The 15,911-nt window shown below is 43.0% G+C and overlaps 1 protein-coding gene across 1 annotated transcript in view; it reads right to left on the reverse strand.

Annotated features, from left to right (window-relative positions):
• Nucleotides 1–904, reverse strand: part of si (sucrase-isomaltase (alpha-glucosidase)) — a 65,122-nt gene extending 64,218 nt beyond the window's left edge. The window contains exon 1 of the mRNA XM_041940740.1: nucleotides 802–904. Within this exon, the coding sequence (XP_041796674.1) occupies nucleotides 802–904 (103 nt within the window). The remainder of the gene's footprint in view (nucleotides 1–801) is intronic.
• Nucleotides 905–15,911: the final 15,007 nt, after the last annotated feature.

Consider the following 15,911-nt stretch of genomic DNA (forward strand, 5'->3'; position numbering starts at 1 on the left):
TCAACGAAACGTCGGGCTCTGGCTATCATTAACAGACCAATAGCACGCGATAACCATGCTAACGAATGTCCCCTAACCTAATGTCAGACTACATGACTACTAATAACTGACTTAATATTCGACAGTGATTTGTCAAGATTTTGGAAGACACTGACAAATGATGCCATTCTGCCGACTGGGGTGTCAGAAAATAATCTATATGTAGTTCTAAAGGGCAGTTTCATTCAACATGTTTTGTAGTTGGGGACTTGCTGGAGCAGTTATCTTTGGACATTTTGATGCATTCAAAATGATACAAACCATACCATTGTCTCATTTTTTATCTTATAATAATATTGTGACATCTCTCAGCATGAAGGTCACAAAATGTTATCTGGTTTTTACAGGGTCTTCGCTGTGTTGTGTGACACCTTGGAAATCTGTGTCCTTTTTTATCTTGGCCGACCTCTTACTATCTCTTAACACAGTGGCAACCGTTGAACATGTAACCTGTTACAATATGTAAGTTGTCTATTGATGATTACCTACAATGTGTAGCAATAGCAACATTCCTCACTACATAACCCAGGTGTTTCCAGGATATATTGGTGGCTAGCGAGCCCACATTAGATAACTTTGGAACTGCCCGAAGCTATATTTTTCCTCTTTTTGCAAAGCCAGGTAGCCTTAACAGTTTGAAAAGCATATACATGATGAAGGTTTATGGCTAATGTTTTTAGTGTTTTTTTAATTTAATTTTTTTTGTGTGTGTGTTTAAGCTTATACATGCATACGTGTGTATGTTTAAATGTGTTCACCTACCTTCTGTGAAGTACAGAACAATGACAGTGATGGCCGCCACGGACATCAGTGTGAACAGGACCATCAGGGACACCTCCAACCCTGAGAACCGCCTTTTCCCCATCTAACACACACAAAAATGCACGTGCACACACACATACACAGAGAGTGATTACAAAGGCCAACATCATTAACACCCAATAATGACACCAAGTTTACTAAAGGCAAGGTCTCGAAGGTCTCAAAAAACTTCCCTGCTTAATGAGGCCCATTGGCAGGACACACACACACACACACACACACACACACACACACACAGGCACAAAACAACTGAAATATAGTAAACACAGATCTGACACGTACGTATTTTCCTTGCATTAACCTTGGACTCTACGAAAGCTTTCTGAAGTTGGAAAACAGCACTAAACTAAAAAAAAAATTAAATTCTAGAGTAAAAAGAAGGAGAACAAAACAAGGAGTTGACAAAACTGCCAGACAGGCCGGGTTCGGTCTTTGCAAAGGCACCCATCATATCACTCAAGCAATTAGGCTTCACTCCAATGTACTCTTGGAGACAAAAACAAGGTGAATGTCTGTATGTGTGTGTGGGTATGTGTCTATTTGGTTGAATGGGAGGCTTATAGCCTTCCTGTTTAATGTGCTGTGAAGAGCAGGCGAGGGCAAAGAGAGAGACAGGGAGCCAACTGTGTGCATGGCCCCCTCACATCATACAGAAGCACTGAAACCCTCCTAAAAACATGCAACGTGACACGGAGACAGACTGACACACAAAAAACAGACGCACAGACATTCATACAGTACAAACCCTGTAGCCTCCTCCAGCTTCCATTTAGCTAAGTGCCTAAAAATAGCTTCCAACCATAACGGCATATCATTTTACCTCTCCCAGCACAGAGATGTGTGTGTGACACTGATATGTGTAGATGCACACACACTTAAAAACAAACGGGGGCACTTTATGTCTGTGCTGTTGAGGTCCCCACGGGTGCAGGCAGTTTAAGATCATATCTGATATTTCATTTGAACTTAATAGCTTCAGTTCACTGGTTGCTTTGAGATATATCCTGAAAAGATAATGTCAGCCCAAGCGGAGGTTTGTCACCTGTAATTATGTTCAAGGCTGGCATTGAAAAGATCTGGATAAGTGTGTACATCCGAACAAAACGATCCGTCTACACATCAGTATTCAAAGCCTGCCATAGACATCTGCTTGTCAGGGCTGCATTGCAATTAACAGCGGATTACTTACTTTACTGGCAAAGCGCTACACATAACCAACATTATCATTAACAAACTTGATCACAGTCTGTCCACAGTCATGTGGATGGGACTGCATAACACAAACATCTGCAAGCTACAGAAACTTCAAAAAAGGAAAAAAAAAAAAAATGGCGGCAATGAGCTGAACAGTACTCTGCTTCATGCAGGTCTGGATCTGTAACAAGGAGGATTTTTTAATGTAATCAGTTGTATTTATTAATTATCATACATCATCGTTGTAGTTATTAAAAATGAATCCCACTTCCATCACAGTAATAATCATCCGACATCAAATTGTAAAGCGTGCTTTATCATCAACAAATGCTATAATCTACATTGTAGAGAGTGTGTACTCACTGTAGAATATAATAACTGTAATATGAAATAAAGATGATGAGTTTTTGAGTTGAACAGCTAGACAGCCTGCAGCTGCAGTCTTACCTCAGCTCAATCCAGTGTTCCGGACAGAATGCGTCTGAGTTCAAGTGAGCTAGCCCCTTATAATCCACAGGCTGTGTGTTGTGGTCATAAGGGCTCACCCCTTTATTGCCCAGTGTGCATGTGTTTGTGTGTTGGGTGTGTGTGTGTGTGTCTTTTACAGCCTCAGCATGCACAACCCATGAAATGTCAGATAACCACCAGTCATGAGAAACAACTGCAGCCTAAAACCCCCCTATCAGCTTGTTACAATCAATGCCGCTATCATGTTTGACTCCGCGCTGCTTATGAGTGTGTGTTTGTGTGTTTATACGTGCATGCTTGTGTGTTTATGGCTTACCCAGAGATTATTGTGTATTTATGTTGTTTTATGTAAGCATGAGTAATCTTTACCCAACTGAGACCACATCACCACTTGAGTGACCCACACGTGCACGCACACTTGCCAGTATTTAGCTGAGTGGTTGCAGTAGAGACAAGCATCTTTGAATATCTGATTTTTCTCTATATCTCTGAATATCTGTCATATGTTGGTCATACATCAATCATAAGTGATCAAACTTACTTCAACGTTACTTTTGTATTTTTGTTTGTGTCATATCTTCTTTGTCAGGCCTCGTGGTCTTGCTCCCCACATGATGTAGATTAACCAAACCTGCAGTAGGATCCCAGTGGTTGAGAAAAGTGAACTGGGTTGGTATCATGTTACTTTTGCTCAAACATGTATCTTCAAAATGAAAGAAACTGCAATCCGATCTAAAAACAAATGTAAAGCAATGTTGATGAACAAAACTGACCTCCTCTCTGGTCATCACACATGTGGGAATCGTTGGGACCCACAGAAAACCGAACCAAGCCCAAAAGGAGACTAAATATGACAGGCTGCAGTCTCTGCTTACTCGATGGGGATCTGCCTCTGACCACGATGAGATGAACGTGAAGTTTACTGGGTCTAGTAATCAAGTGCCTGGAAAGAGTTATGGTTTTCTGTGCTCCAGCGCCACAGGCTCTGTGCAGCCTTCAGAAGCAGAGCTTAACAAACTCTGCTTGTCTGTTGATTTAGTCTGTCAGGCTAGAAAGGACTGCAAAGCTATGGTTTAAATTGTGTACAGTTTCTATGGCCAGACATTCATCCATGCCAATACGCTCAGTAGTTTGGTGGTGGCTTATGTCCATGTCATCCCAATAAACAGAATGGAGAGGATCCACTGAATGAGCTATTCCCTATCTAGAGACACAATCATCCGCTCTTCCAGCACAGGGCTTGATTGCCGTGGACTATACGATCGAAGAAGCCAAGATGAGCTCTGGGTGAGCGCGTGTGAGCGGCTCCACGTAGGTGTAAAGGGGAAAGGGTTGGGTTGTAGAAGCACTTTCATAAACGTCTCAATAATTTGGCTGCGATGCCACGGGTGCAGCAATGACATGTGCGTGTGTGTGCACGTGCACGTGCACGTGCATGGAATTTTAGGCAGCCAAGTCCTTCTCTGATCATTCTGCTCACTCTTTTCTCTCCTTACAAATCCAATTCCACTCTGCCACTGCCAATTTCAGGTGCTCTCCCTCTGGAATGTAGCGCCAGCCGATTTCAATAGAACAAACTGAAATTGGCAATTCACTCCCCTGTATCGATCCAGTCACTTTAAAACTAGGCACTCAACAGTGAGAGCTGCCAGCCAGCCACGTTTATAAGTGTGTGTTCATGCATGAGTGTTTTCTGTTTGGTTGCGTGTGGGTATGAAGAGGAACCCTCACTAGTACCCGAGAGAACCACGACACGGATTGCCTACCAGATACCAGATATGCAAGTCACTGCAGCTACTCAGGACGGCTTCACCATTAACTGCATAAATATTCCTTTAGTGGTAGCTTTCGGAATCGGAGCACATGTGCTGCATGTGCTTTTTGCTTTATGACTTTTGCTGTGTTTTATCATCTATATTCCTATTTTGTAACTCTAGGAGCACAATAAAACGCTCAAGGTCTCAATATAATAAATGTGTTTCTACAGATTTTTATCTGGGCTCAGCTCTTTGACTGATGTGCCACCACACTAAATTATTCTCTCCAGTGATAAATGCCACGTCTATTAATAATTGGCCATATGAAGGTACAGTGAATGTTCACCCAGGAAGACTACTGTTCTTACTCACCCTCAGTTTCTTGCTTGAGATAGGGGATGTTTCCATGCTGTGACTTGTTTACTTTTTTTTGTCACACAATCGATCATGTCATTCCCACCTTCTACATTTACATTTAAGCTCTCTACATATTATGACAAAATAATCACCATGCCGTTGCCAGAATTTAAAACCTCTCTGCGTGTCTGTCATGCATAAGTAAATTCTGCAATAATTTGTTTGCAGAAATCTGTAATTTCTTATCCCATAGCTGCTACAAGTCTGCAGGAATCACTTAATTCTTTTTCCTCAAATGAACACTGTCAAATTGTCTGAGCAGAAACTGAAGTTACAGGTCTGCGCGGCTGGTTTCAACACCCAGAGTGGAAGCGTCTTGCCAGCAGCCATGTTTTAGTGTAGAGGTACCCTAAAATTCCTGATTGCATATCCATGAACTAACATTGCCAAACTTTTGCGTTCAATCTATTTGTCCTTTTCAGTTCTGCACTCTCTTCTCACACAATTTTAAATTGGACATTGTATCAACACTCATTGTGTGCTCATTTCTTGCTAGCTTTGGCTGTTAGGAGCAGCTATGCTGCTGTATACATGAAAATTGTCAAGTCGTGGATGATGTTGAGATATATAGCAGTTTTGGTTGTTAACCCTTTGACGTTCCTCTGTTTATGATGGAGCAGATGGGCAGTTTCAGTTCATACATGCAATTTATTTTGTTGGGACCACAGTACTGATCTGTGCACACAAATCTGAACCCTGCTGTTACCTGTTGGGGTCTCCACACCGGCCCCTCTTTTGCCGATCCACCTCTTCTCATGACGGTTCCACTTCAAAGTTCATCTGGAGAGTATGGTGCATGTGAAGCTGTTCTTAACCCCAGGCCACTTTTTTTTTTAGCATTCTTAGCAATTACTGCTTCCCATACACACGGTTTCTCTTACATAAAGTGCAAGAAGAGCTAGCATTACTCAGAGGCTTTGTAGCAGGGTTGGGCTTTGTTGATTGCAGGTGTCGAAACAGCTGAGTTCAAGGTGGTCTATGTAACCTCCTTTCGTGAGTCTGCTGCTTAACCATTAAGACATGTGCTCAGCAAGGTAAAATGTCAGTGGAACAATCACCACATCTTTCTGTTTTCAGTGAGCGCCCTTGTGATACAGCACAGTCATCTACTGTAACCTAACCCCGGTGATGAGGAGTCTCCTTAACAAGCGTCTACGTTCTGTTGGTACCATAATCGGGAGAATGTAATTACAGTCTATGAAAACATGCTACTCAAGACTCAGACAGCACCATCATGAATTAGCCTGCTGGCCTGGGCTTTTGTATGTGAAAACGAAGGCCTGTTCGCATTGCATAAGGCTGTTAGAGGATTGTGAGTGTAAAATCGATATGTCCGTACAGCAGGATTTTTCGAATAGTAAGTGAGGTGCCAATTGGTGCTTTTATCGGCATTTGATTTGCATTAAAGGATATTGGGTCTCCCACTGCATCAGCATTTGCCCACACTATTTTGTAACAGGGCATGTGATGTCAAAGGGATCACCCCTCCCTGGCAGCGCTAAACTACAGCCGCAGGATAAAGTTCAGTGCTGGAAAGATTATCTTTGCTTTCTGCCTCACAGATATCAAGCCCATCAAGGAAATGGCAACATAACAATGAACTGTCCATGTTGATGTAGCCATTCAACCTCCTAGGAGACAAAGTCATCAGGCAATTATTCTGCGGTGTTGCAGTTGTTCTGTGTGTGCGCGCGGGTGTGATCACCAATGGCTGCACAAGCCATAATATGCAGGTGGCCTATCTAAGTGTTCCCATTATGCAGTTTTCCCCATAAGCATGGCACAGATGTTAGACCCCTATGGGGGACAGACAGCATAGTCAATGAAGAACAAAATGCATTTGCACAGCACACACACACACACACACACACAGAGGCTTCTGCTGTGTCATTTCTAAGGGAAATGTCTTCCATCCCTGCTGGTCCTCTGCATTTTTTAACAGAAACACACTCTCACATGGGCATGTGCATGCACACTCTCATAAAATAATGAGTATGCTAACAACTGTCAGTGGTTAAGCCTGAATAGCTGCTTTAAATGAACTGTGTGCTACATCCAGTATATTCATTAACCACTATTTATTTGTTAGGGTGTGTGTTTACTCATGTTCGTTTCACGTTCAGTGCAAAGCTCACCAGTTGCTATTATCTTTCAAAGGCAGGTCAAAGTATGCATATGTCTAATGTATCGTCATCTTTCTGTCTTATATCATACATGTTGTGAAACCCTACAGTGACCCTGTGAACTCCAGAAGGCCTGGAGTTCGGTGGAGTTGTATAATATTACGCAGGAAGCAGAAAAGTAGCAACAGAGAAAAACTTCACGCTCTCCTTTCATGTGTTGAGGTCTCAAATTTACTACTGGTGCTGAGCAGCTCACAGTCTGTGGAGTATCAATATTTCATTATTTCATATCTGTGTGCTGAGCTAAAGAGGAAAGTGTGCTCTCTCTCTCTCTCTCTCTCCCTCTGTGTGTGTGTGTGTCTGCATGTGCACATAAAAGATTCTTTAGTTCTTGGACGACTCCCTACTTTACCCCTGCTGCTCTTTCTGATTGCATAGCAGATTTAAAAGCTAATATAATCTGACAGCTAATTATCTTAAATTGGATGTGCTGACGATAGCAAAACAGTCCTGCCATTAAAGCATAAACACTGCACAAGCAAAACTCACTGTCATCCATACATAATTATTTCATTATTATCCTTATATTCACATTTTCTTCTCCTGCATCGTCGCCAAAACAGTCATTCAAAGATAGAAGTTTACACAAAGCATGAATCAACTCCACAACGATATTTCTGATCTGCAGTCATGGCAGAAACTTCCAGTTAAGATAAAGTGACCTTTGGTAGCAGCGATATGGAAAATATTAATCACAATTATTGGTGCAGTGATGGTTTTATAACAGACATAATGATTATATGATTAGTTAATGATGTGCGTGCATTCAGCAGGGCGGCAGGTTGGCAGTCACCAGTTGAACTTGGGTCCACCTCCTCCTGGTCTTCCCTGCTGAAGTGTTCCCTCCAGAGGTGCTGCTGTGTAGCTGTCATGACATTGTAGGCCTCCACGTGTAACCCAACACTTTGTCTTCTTGCATGTAGCTTTCCTCCATGTGAATATTTATGCATGTAATACCACACATGTGGGACCTTTTCAAGTGTTTGACAGTTCTGTTGCATTGTTAAATCTTGCAGTTGCAACCCTGCAGGACGTACAGAGCAGCTGCACTCCTTCAGGTCTCTGCCTGTCAAGCAAACTCAAAGAAGTGAAGATAAAAGAAAAGCGTAGCGTCAAGAAACGAGGGGAACCTTTTTTGACAAGTTGCTGAGACGCAATCTTTCGGGCTCCATGTGTTTTATAGGAGTTGCGTCTGTAATTCTTTTCACAGATTACAATCTACACATGGAAATTGTGACTACATTGATGTTTAAGACTGTTCATCAATTAAAACTTTATTCTAGGTACACAGGGATGTCTGACGGTCATCACCAATAACACACTCTATGCTATTATTAAGTTTGTTATCTTGACGTCAAAAGAATCATCTTCCATTAATTTTCTCTTGCCACTGGAGATGTGCACTATATCAATAAAATTTTATTTCAATGATTATGCAGACCATTACACCTAGAAACGATTCCTCTTTCTGCCTGACATTGAGGATATGTGTTACATGTTTTAACATTATCTCATAAAACAAGACCCAGTTTATTGATATTACATAGTACAAAAATTCTAAATGCATCAATGCAAACAAAACTGGAGACAAATTAAATGTTTTGCATCTCTTTTCTTGTCAGAATTAGATTGATGTGCCTTTGCTACTACTATTTCAAGTTTAAAGGCACAATTAAGAGTAATATTGATTAGTATTAAAAACATTATTGGTTTATAGACAGAGACTGGATTGCAATGGTATGATCTCTGATTGCAATGCACCACAGCACAGTCAAATAAATAATAAAAAATCCAAAAAAAACAAAAAAAACAACAGCCGTGTGTATTTGATGTTGTAAAATAACATGTTGGTCAACTGTTAATTAAACCACTTCACAAATAAATATGGATTTTTTGTAGCATGAGATTCCAATTGTCTCCGTTTTCTAATCAAATTAACATCCTCATTTAAAGTTCAATTAGCTGCTTTATCTCTCTTTTTTCCTCCTCTCTCTCTCTCTCTCTCTCTCTCTCTCTCTCTCTCTCATCAGGCTCGGAGTCGGGCTGTACGGGTAGCAACAACGAATCTCTTCGTTGCCATGGCAACTCTGAGCGGGTGAACTTTTGTGAGGTGCCAAGAGCTTGCTGCGACAGAATAGTGCTGGTTATGTGTGCGTGAGTGTTAGCGTGCGTGTGTGTGTGCGTGCACGCCCTCTTGCACGTGGTGCCACTGTGAGTGTGAGGGTTAGCAGGATAGAAAGAAAACAGTGTGCTTATCTTTGAGAAAGACTGCAAATCCCCCTTCGGTCTGTCACTCTCACTCCTCCAGCGGCGTGACTCTCTTTCTGTTTCCTTCACAGCTTCTCTCCGTGTATCTTCCATTATCTTTCATTCAGAGACGCCATTGTTGCATACTTTTCCCTATCACTGAAAATGACTTAACGACACTCCTCACCTCTGCCACCTCTCCCCCCTCCGCTCTCGCCTGCTGCCATGCCTCTTTTTCCCTCTTTTCCTCCTGAACACAAGGCAAGAAAACGTGAAAACTAAGTGTGCGTGCTTCTCTGTTTTTCTACACCTACTTTCCTCCCTCGCCCTGTTCCATGATGTGCCGATTCTTAGCTCTCAAAGTACAGACTGTATTGATCTTTTCCATCCTCCCTCTCACTCTCTGTCTCTGTCTCTGTGCTCCCTCTATCCATTATCCTCTCTTCATTCTGCTCTTTTCTCCTCGTTCCTCCCTCCGTCTCTAATGACCTCTCTGCTGATTCAGAGGCCATGAAGAGTTATGGCATATCGCTATTTCTATATGACTGTAACGATAATTAGAAAAACCTATTAGTCCCCAGTGAAAGTTAAACAGTGTACAGCACTGTAGCTGAAGACAAAAATGTTGTTGTGGCACAGCGTCTGCATCCAGAGTTATCAGAAAGATTTTAGAATGAAATATATCCGTGTGTGTGTGTGTGTGTGTGTGTGTGTGTGTGTGTGTGTGCGCATGCGTGTGCTTGTGTGTGCGTGTCCTAAATTAGGTGAATGACTTGTTGTTGCTGTGTGGCTCTGCCTGCCAACACAGAGGCCCTCTCTTCGAATTCACTTAATCAGTATGCAGCGCCTCTCTGCATCACTGTCCTTGTGTTATAAATACTTACACACACACACACACACGCACACACAGGCAAATAAACACACACTTCATCGAAATTCTGTCCCTGACTTCATCGCTGTCCTTGTGGTATAAATATAATGTATAAAAAGAGAAGGAGAAAAAACACAGAACTTGGACCCAGTCCAGTGTCCCAAACGCATGTGTTGGGACTCTGGACCCCTCCCCTCACACACACACACACACACACACACACACACACACACCAAAGCGCACACTCAAACGCAGACCTCTTGTGAGAGGCCTAAATATGTGACCACATACATACACACAAAGGCACTCACTTCGGGGTGATAAATAAAGGAGTGCGAGCTCAGCAGAAGCCCTTTGCCATGTCAGGCTTTACTTATGTCCAGTTCAATCCAGGGGAGTGGTTCTATCAGGTCCCACCAGACCAATCTCATCTGAGACCCACAACATGTGTCTGCACACACACGCTCTCACAGGCAGAGCTGTTAGAGAGGATTTTTCTCTGACACGCAGAGACTTTTTTATTTCTTTAGTTGAGCCAGCTATCAAAAATAAAATGAAATTTACTCGATCAATTCTCAAAATAATGCTGTCGCTGCCACCTTTGGATTACTCAAAAAGACAGGGCAGCATCTTTTAAATTTCAATTTGTTTAACAAAACATGAAGCCAGAGATGAAACTTCAGCATCACAGCAAACAAAAACCTGCGATGACTATTGGAGCAGTGTTTGAACTGAATATAAACTGGAAACTTGCAAGATAATAACACTGAAATATGAAAGGTGCTGTCTGTAAATTTGATGTTTTTTCAATGACGATGATGGGAAAGATAAAAAAAATTTGAACAGAAAACCAAGCTTCTTCAATTTCATACTTCCTCTGAGAACACAGGGATAAATTAAGCTTGCTGATGTGTGCGCTGTCATGCTGACAAGTAAAACCAGAAACTACAAACAGATCCCAAATCAGTAATTTGCTGAAACCTGAGGAACGGCCATCTCCAATCACAAAGGACATGAGCCTTTCATGACTGAGAGGCTCTCAGGCAGTCCTCTTACCTGCGCACATACCCTTGCAGTCCTTTAATACAGGATTGAGAGTCAACTCACACACACATCCATGCCAGCCATCAGGCATGCAGGCAAGCAGAAAAGAAACCATGCCAAACATACTGCATGCGTTTCCGTACATGTGTTTATTCCAGTTTTGGAATATGTCTGCACTGAAATATTGTGTAATAATAACAATTATGTGAATCTTACTGAGAGACTGTGTGTGTTTTTCTGAAGAGCCCGTCCTGTGACCCACTGTACCATGGCTTGCACCACCTCCCTCTGCCTGCGATAGATAGCCTACAGCTTTTGGCCACAACCTCAATGTCAGTCCTTTCCGACCTCTTGAAGACCCTGGCTTTGTTTACTCATGCATGCTTCAGTGTTTATTCTTCCAGTTAACGGTCCAAAATTCAGAAAACATGATGGGAGGGTTTTTTGTTTTTTTTTTTGCCCCCGCCCCTCACTCCACCAAGATGATCAATATGTAAACACTCTGGACGATTTTGCTCTTGTGTGATAGCGTGGGCTCAGATATGCTGGGGCAGAATGACGATGAAAGCTTGGATATAGCTGTTAAGGTCAAATTCTGTGGACTTAACGATTTATTTTATCTTTCAGGCACAAAATACAGGTTTATATTAAGCATCCCTGGAGGTAATCAATAATTTCCTACTTGTGGTTTGACTCGCCAAAGATCACTGCAACATAATTTGCACTATCAAAAGCTCTTCAGATTGCATGTAAGATTGTGCACCGCTGAGACCACTACACTTACGTCGAATGTACGGGGTTACACTGGATGTGTCAAAGAGTTAATTGTGTAAAGTTTTAGCTTCAGGGTTAAACTAAAGGTAAAATCCATTAATTGAAAGTAAAGCGCTATGTTTTGATAACTAACTGACATTTAAATTAATGTAGGGAGATAAAGATGGTTACACTAGGAAAAAGGGCATTGCATGTTATAAATGACAATATAATAATGGTGACACTATAGCGTCCAGCTACTCAAGCTATATGAGATAATGTTTTTGAATAGGGATTATTCAGTTTAGAAAACTGTCTATAAATAAAGTATCTTTATAATGCTCTTCTTCATGTGCACCCTCGCACACTTTAAGGAATAGTTTGGCATTCTGGAAATAAGCTTTTTTGTTTTCTTGCCGACATTTAGCCCGATGTAGATGAGAAGACTGGCACCACTCCCATACCTTTTCTGTTAATTAAGAGGCTGCAGCCTGCAGCCAGTTAGTTTAGGTTAGCATCAAGACTGGAAGCAGCTAGCCTGTAACTGCGCCTGGCCAACAAGTAGCCCAGCACAAAACCCTCTGTAAAACTACAACATCAAGACTCAACGTGTTCATTTGTGGGCTTTAGGAAATGATTTTTTTCAACCTTTCCACAGAGCCACGCTTGCAGTTTTATCCTGTTTCCAGACTTTGTGCTAAGCTAAGATAACCGTCTCCTAGATGTAGCTTTGTATTTAATGTCAACATACAGGTTTGAGGGTGGTATCAATCTTCTTACCTAACTCTGAGCAAGAACGCCAATAATGGTATTTACCAAAAATATCCATTAAAAAAAAAAATGTTATTACCTATCAGTGAGTGAAAATTGTGTTTCTCACTCTCGTTCCCCACCCATGTTTACCCCACCAGGCCAGAAATTTGTGTCAGCAATCTCCTGGTCACAGACCTGCTTCTCTAGGGCCAAACTGCCCTGTAAAACCCTGACATGATCCAGAGAGAGGGAGAAGGATGGGAAAAATAGATGGGGTCAAAGGATCGAGAGATGGTTTTCAAGTGCAAACGATGGGGGCACGGATGAAAGAGAGAGGGGGGAAAAAGCAAGAGAGGGTGAAGGAGAGGATGAGAGTGGCCGTCCCTCTTTCTTTCTTTCTTCCTGCACACACACACACACACACTCGCATGCCGTGTCTCTCCGTCTCTCTGTCTCTTACGTCAACCTGCACGTCAACCTGCCCGTCAACCCCGCCGACCCCAATGATCCATCAGCTGCTGCTGCTCCGAGAGATGCGGGGAGGGACGGGAATGTGAGGCGAGGGAGGAAAAGAAGAGAGAGACGGGTTAGAAGGAGGGTCACCACCTCCTCTGCCGCTTCCAAAACTAAACAGCGGCCTGGCTGCGTGAACGAGGGGGGGGGGGGTTGCTTTTTACCTCTGAAACCCTGGATGCTTCATCTGCTACTCGTGTATCTCCCCTCATTCTCCAAGCGGCCTCTGCTCGCGTCACTCTCGCTGTCACCGCTCCTTCTCCTCCCATTTCCCCAGTGGCTTGTCTTCCCCCATTTCTTTTCACACTTAGAGAACCGATGCCAATGAAAATGCTCGCATGAAGCAGCAATCTTGCTGTGCAAATCCTCTGTGTGCACATCTTTTTTCTCTTTAAGGACAAAATAATTTAGTGTAATGACCAGCAAAAATTCTGATAATTCACCCTGGCTACTTCCTTAAGTGCCAGCCTAAATTACTGGCCGAGTCGGCGCTGATAGAAGGTACAGTATTACAGCTTTACATTTTACATTTCATCCCCCTCACCCGCCTGTCCATCACCTGCTCTGCTCTTCTCTTCACCGCTCTGTCATTCTCGAAAACCAAATTATTCATGGAGCCCGGAAAATTACTCAGTCGCAGCAGTTAAGCATGCTCATACATCAGACATTTAAAAATAGTTCCTACTCTTTACCTCGCCGTCTCCCCGCGTCATTTTCCAGCTATCTCTTTAGGTGTCCATAATTTCACTTCACGTCTGCAGTGTCTACACTGTTTATCTCCCCATCCTCTCTTCTCTTCACCTCTCCATGTCATCACTCTCCCCTCTTCTCCCCCCGGTTTCTTATCACACCCTGCCCTCTCCTCTCCAGGCAAGATGGAGAGAAGGGGGGAAAGGGGGGGGGAGACCAGGGTGGAAGAGGAGATAGCAGAGAGAAGAGTGACAGCAGCTTACGGGGAAGTGGATGGGGGCTTTTTTTTCCCCTCTCTGTTTTTCTATCTCACTATCCAACTCTCTCTCTCTCTCTCTACCTTGCAGTTTCTCTCTCTCGTCCACCCCCCCTCACACACATACACACACACTGCAGGTATCTCTGTTTCCTCTCTGTCTGGTTGTGTTTCCTTAAGGGTTCTCAGCTTCGCTCATACACAGCTGAGATCTGCCTGGTGCTGCCCTCGCTGCCTGACGACGGCTATATGCACGCACACACAAACACACGCGCACACATGCATGGGTGAATACATTGCATGCACGCCTGTCTACACACTATTACTCAGATAAACCTGCGGGGAAACACGGGAATATCCTCCGACAGAGAACGCCTTCAAAAATACGCCGTGCACCTGCGAGCAAAGCAGACATGTCGGACACACATGCTGATTTGCGCGACCAGTGCCCATACACCCATGCAGCGTGCTACTGTCGAGCGAACACACTGCTTTTGTCCCGCCTGTGACCGTGAATCAGCATTCTGCCTGAATTATAGGGCTGCATTATGGATTCTCTCCACAACCCACATACTCTCTAGACATTGTTCAGAGAAACAAACACAAGCACACACAGCAACAGCTAGTAGACCAACAGACATCAGTGAAACCTTCTTCAGTGACAGAAAACAAGCGCTTAACGTCAATTTTACCCTGTTGGTGAGACTGTTTTTTTTCCACCACCACAGAAATTATACAATGTCTTAGCCGTGACAAGGAGAAACACATGCTCCTCCTACGTTCACACTTGCAGGCAGAGCTCTGTAAATTCCACATGAAACATGATAATAACCTTTTCCTTTGCAAAAATTAGCACATCTGCGATTTTTGGTTTCCTCTCTGCTCCGTGTTCTGTGTTTTGCGTGGTGCTACAGATTACATGGCCACAGTCATGGTTTTTTGGGGGGAGGGGGGGCTGTAGGGAATAGTAGGAGGGGATGAAGGATATTTATGATTATTTAAATTCACGGCAGGGAGAGGAGAAGGCAGTGGTGATATAGATCAAACTGTTTCGAGGAATTTTAAAAGAAGAAGTTATTCCTCATCTCATAAATGCTTGGCTAAACTGATTTAGCTCTAAAAATCCTCTCGTCGCTGTGGATTTGTGACCATTAAAATGTTCATTACCTATAGGAATGTATGGGCATGTGTGTTTGTGTGAATGAGTGCTGATCCTCTAAAAGCACTCTGGCCTTAATTAAGCTAACTCTTGTATTGTTGAGCTAACGCTAACAATGCAAGTGATCCCTGCTCATTAGGCGAAAATCTCCACAAATCTCTCCCCCTCTCTGCCGTAGCAGTAGTTACTGAGCACTTTCACGAGCTCCACAACAGATCCACATCATTACACACACTCTACAAACACGCAGACACAAAGCCACGGCCACGCACGCATACAGTGTAGAGACACATTACGCATCATTAGGCTCACTAACAGAGCAGAAATGTTTGGCTAACATCAGGTCAGTGGCCGAGGACACACCGGTGGTCCGTCTTGGTGGGCTGACAGGCAGCGATTGCCTTCAGACACACACACACATACACACACACACACACACAATGTATTTGTCAACAGTAGAATCAGGTTTGTTGTGTTGAAGTGTTGTCTGACAAACCAACCCAATTTAGAACACAACCCTGTACACAGCTGGCTTTTAAAACTACCCCTCATTTGCAAATACAACATAGAAAAAGTCACATATTTTCAATTATGAACAACTGAGAAACTCGAACTCAAAATGCAGATTTTTGATCTATTTCACCCTGAACGCACCTGCAATGACACAAACAACAAATAAATTAGGACCTTTAAGCATCAAAGACGAGCGTGTTGCATAATTCCCGTTGCAGTCCTGACATGTTCT

Source organism: Chelmon rostratus, chromosome 7 (assembly GCF_017976325.1).
Source record: "Chelmon rostratus isolate fCheRos1 chromosome 7, fCheRos1.pri, whole genome shotgun sequence".
NCBI lineage: Eukaryota > Metazoa > Chordata > Actinopteri > Chaetodontiformes > Chaetodontidae > Chelmon > Chelmon rostratus.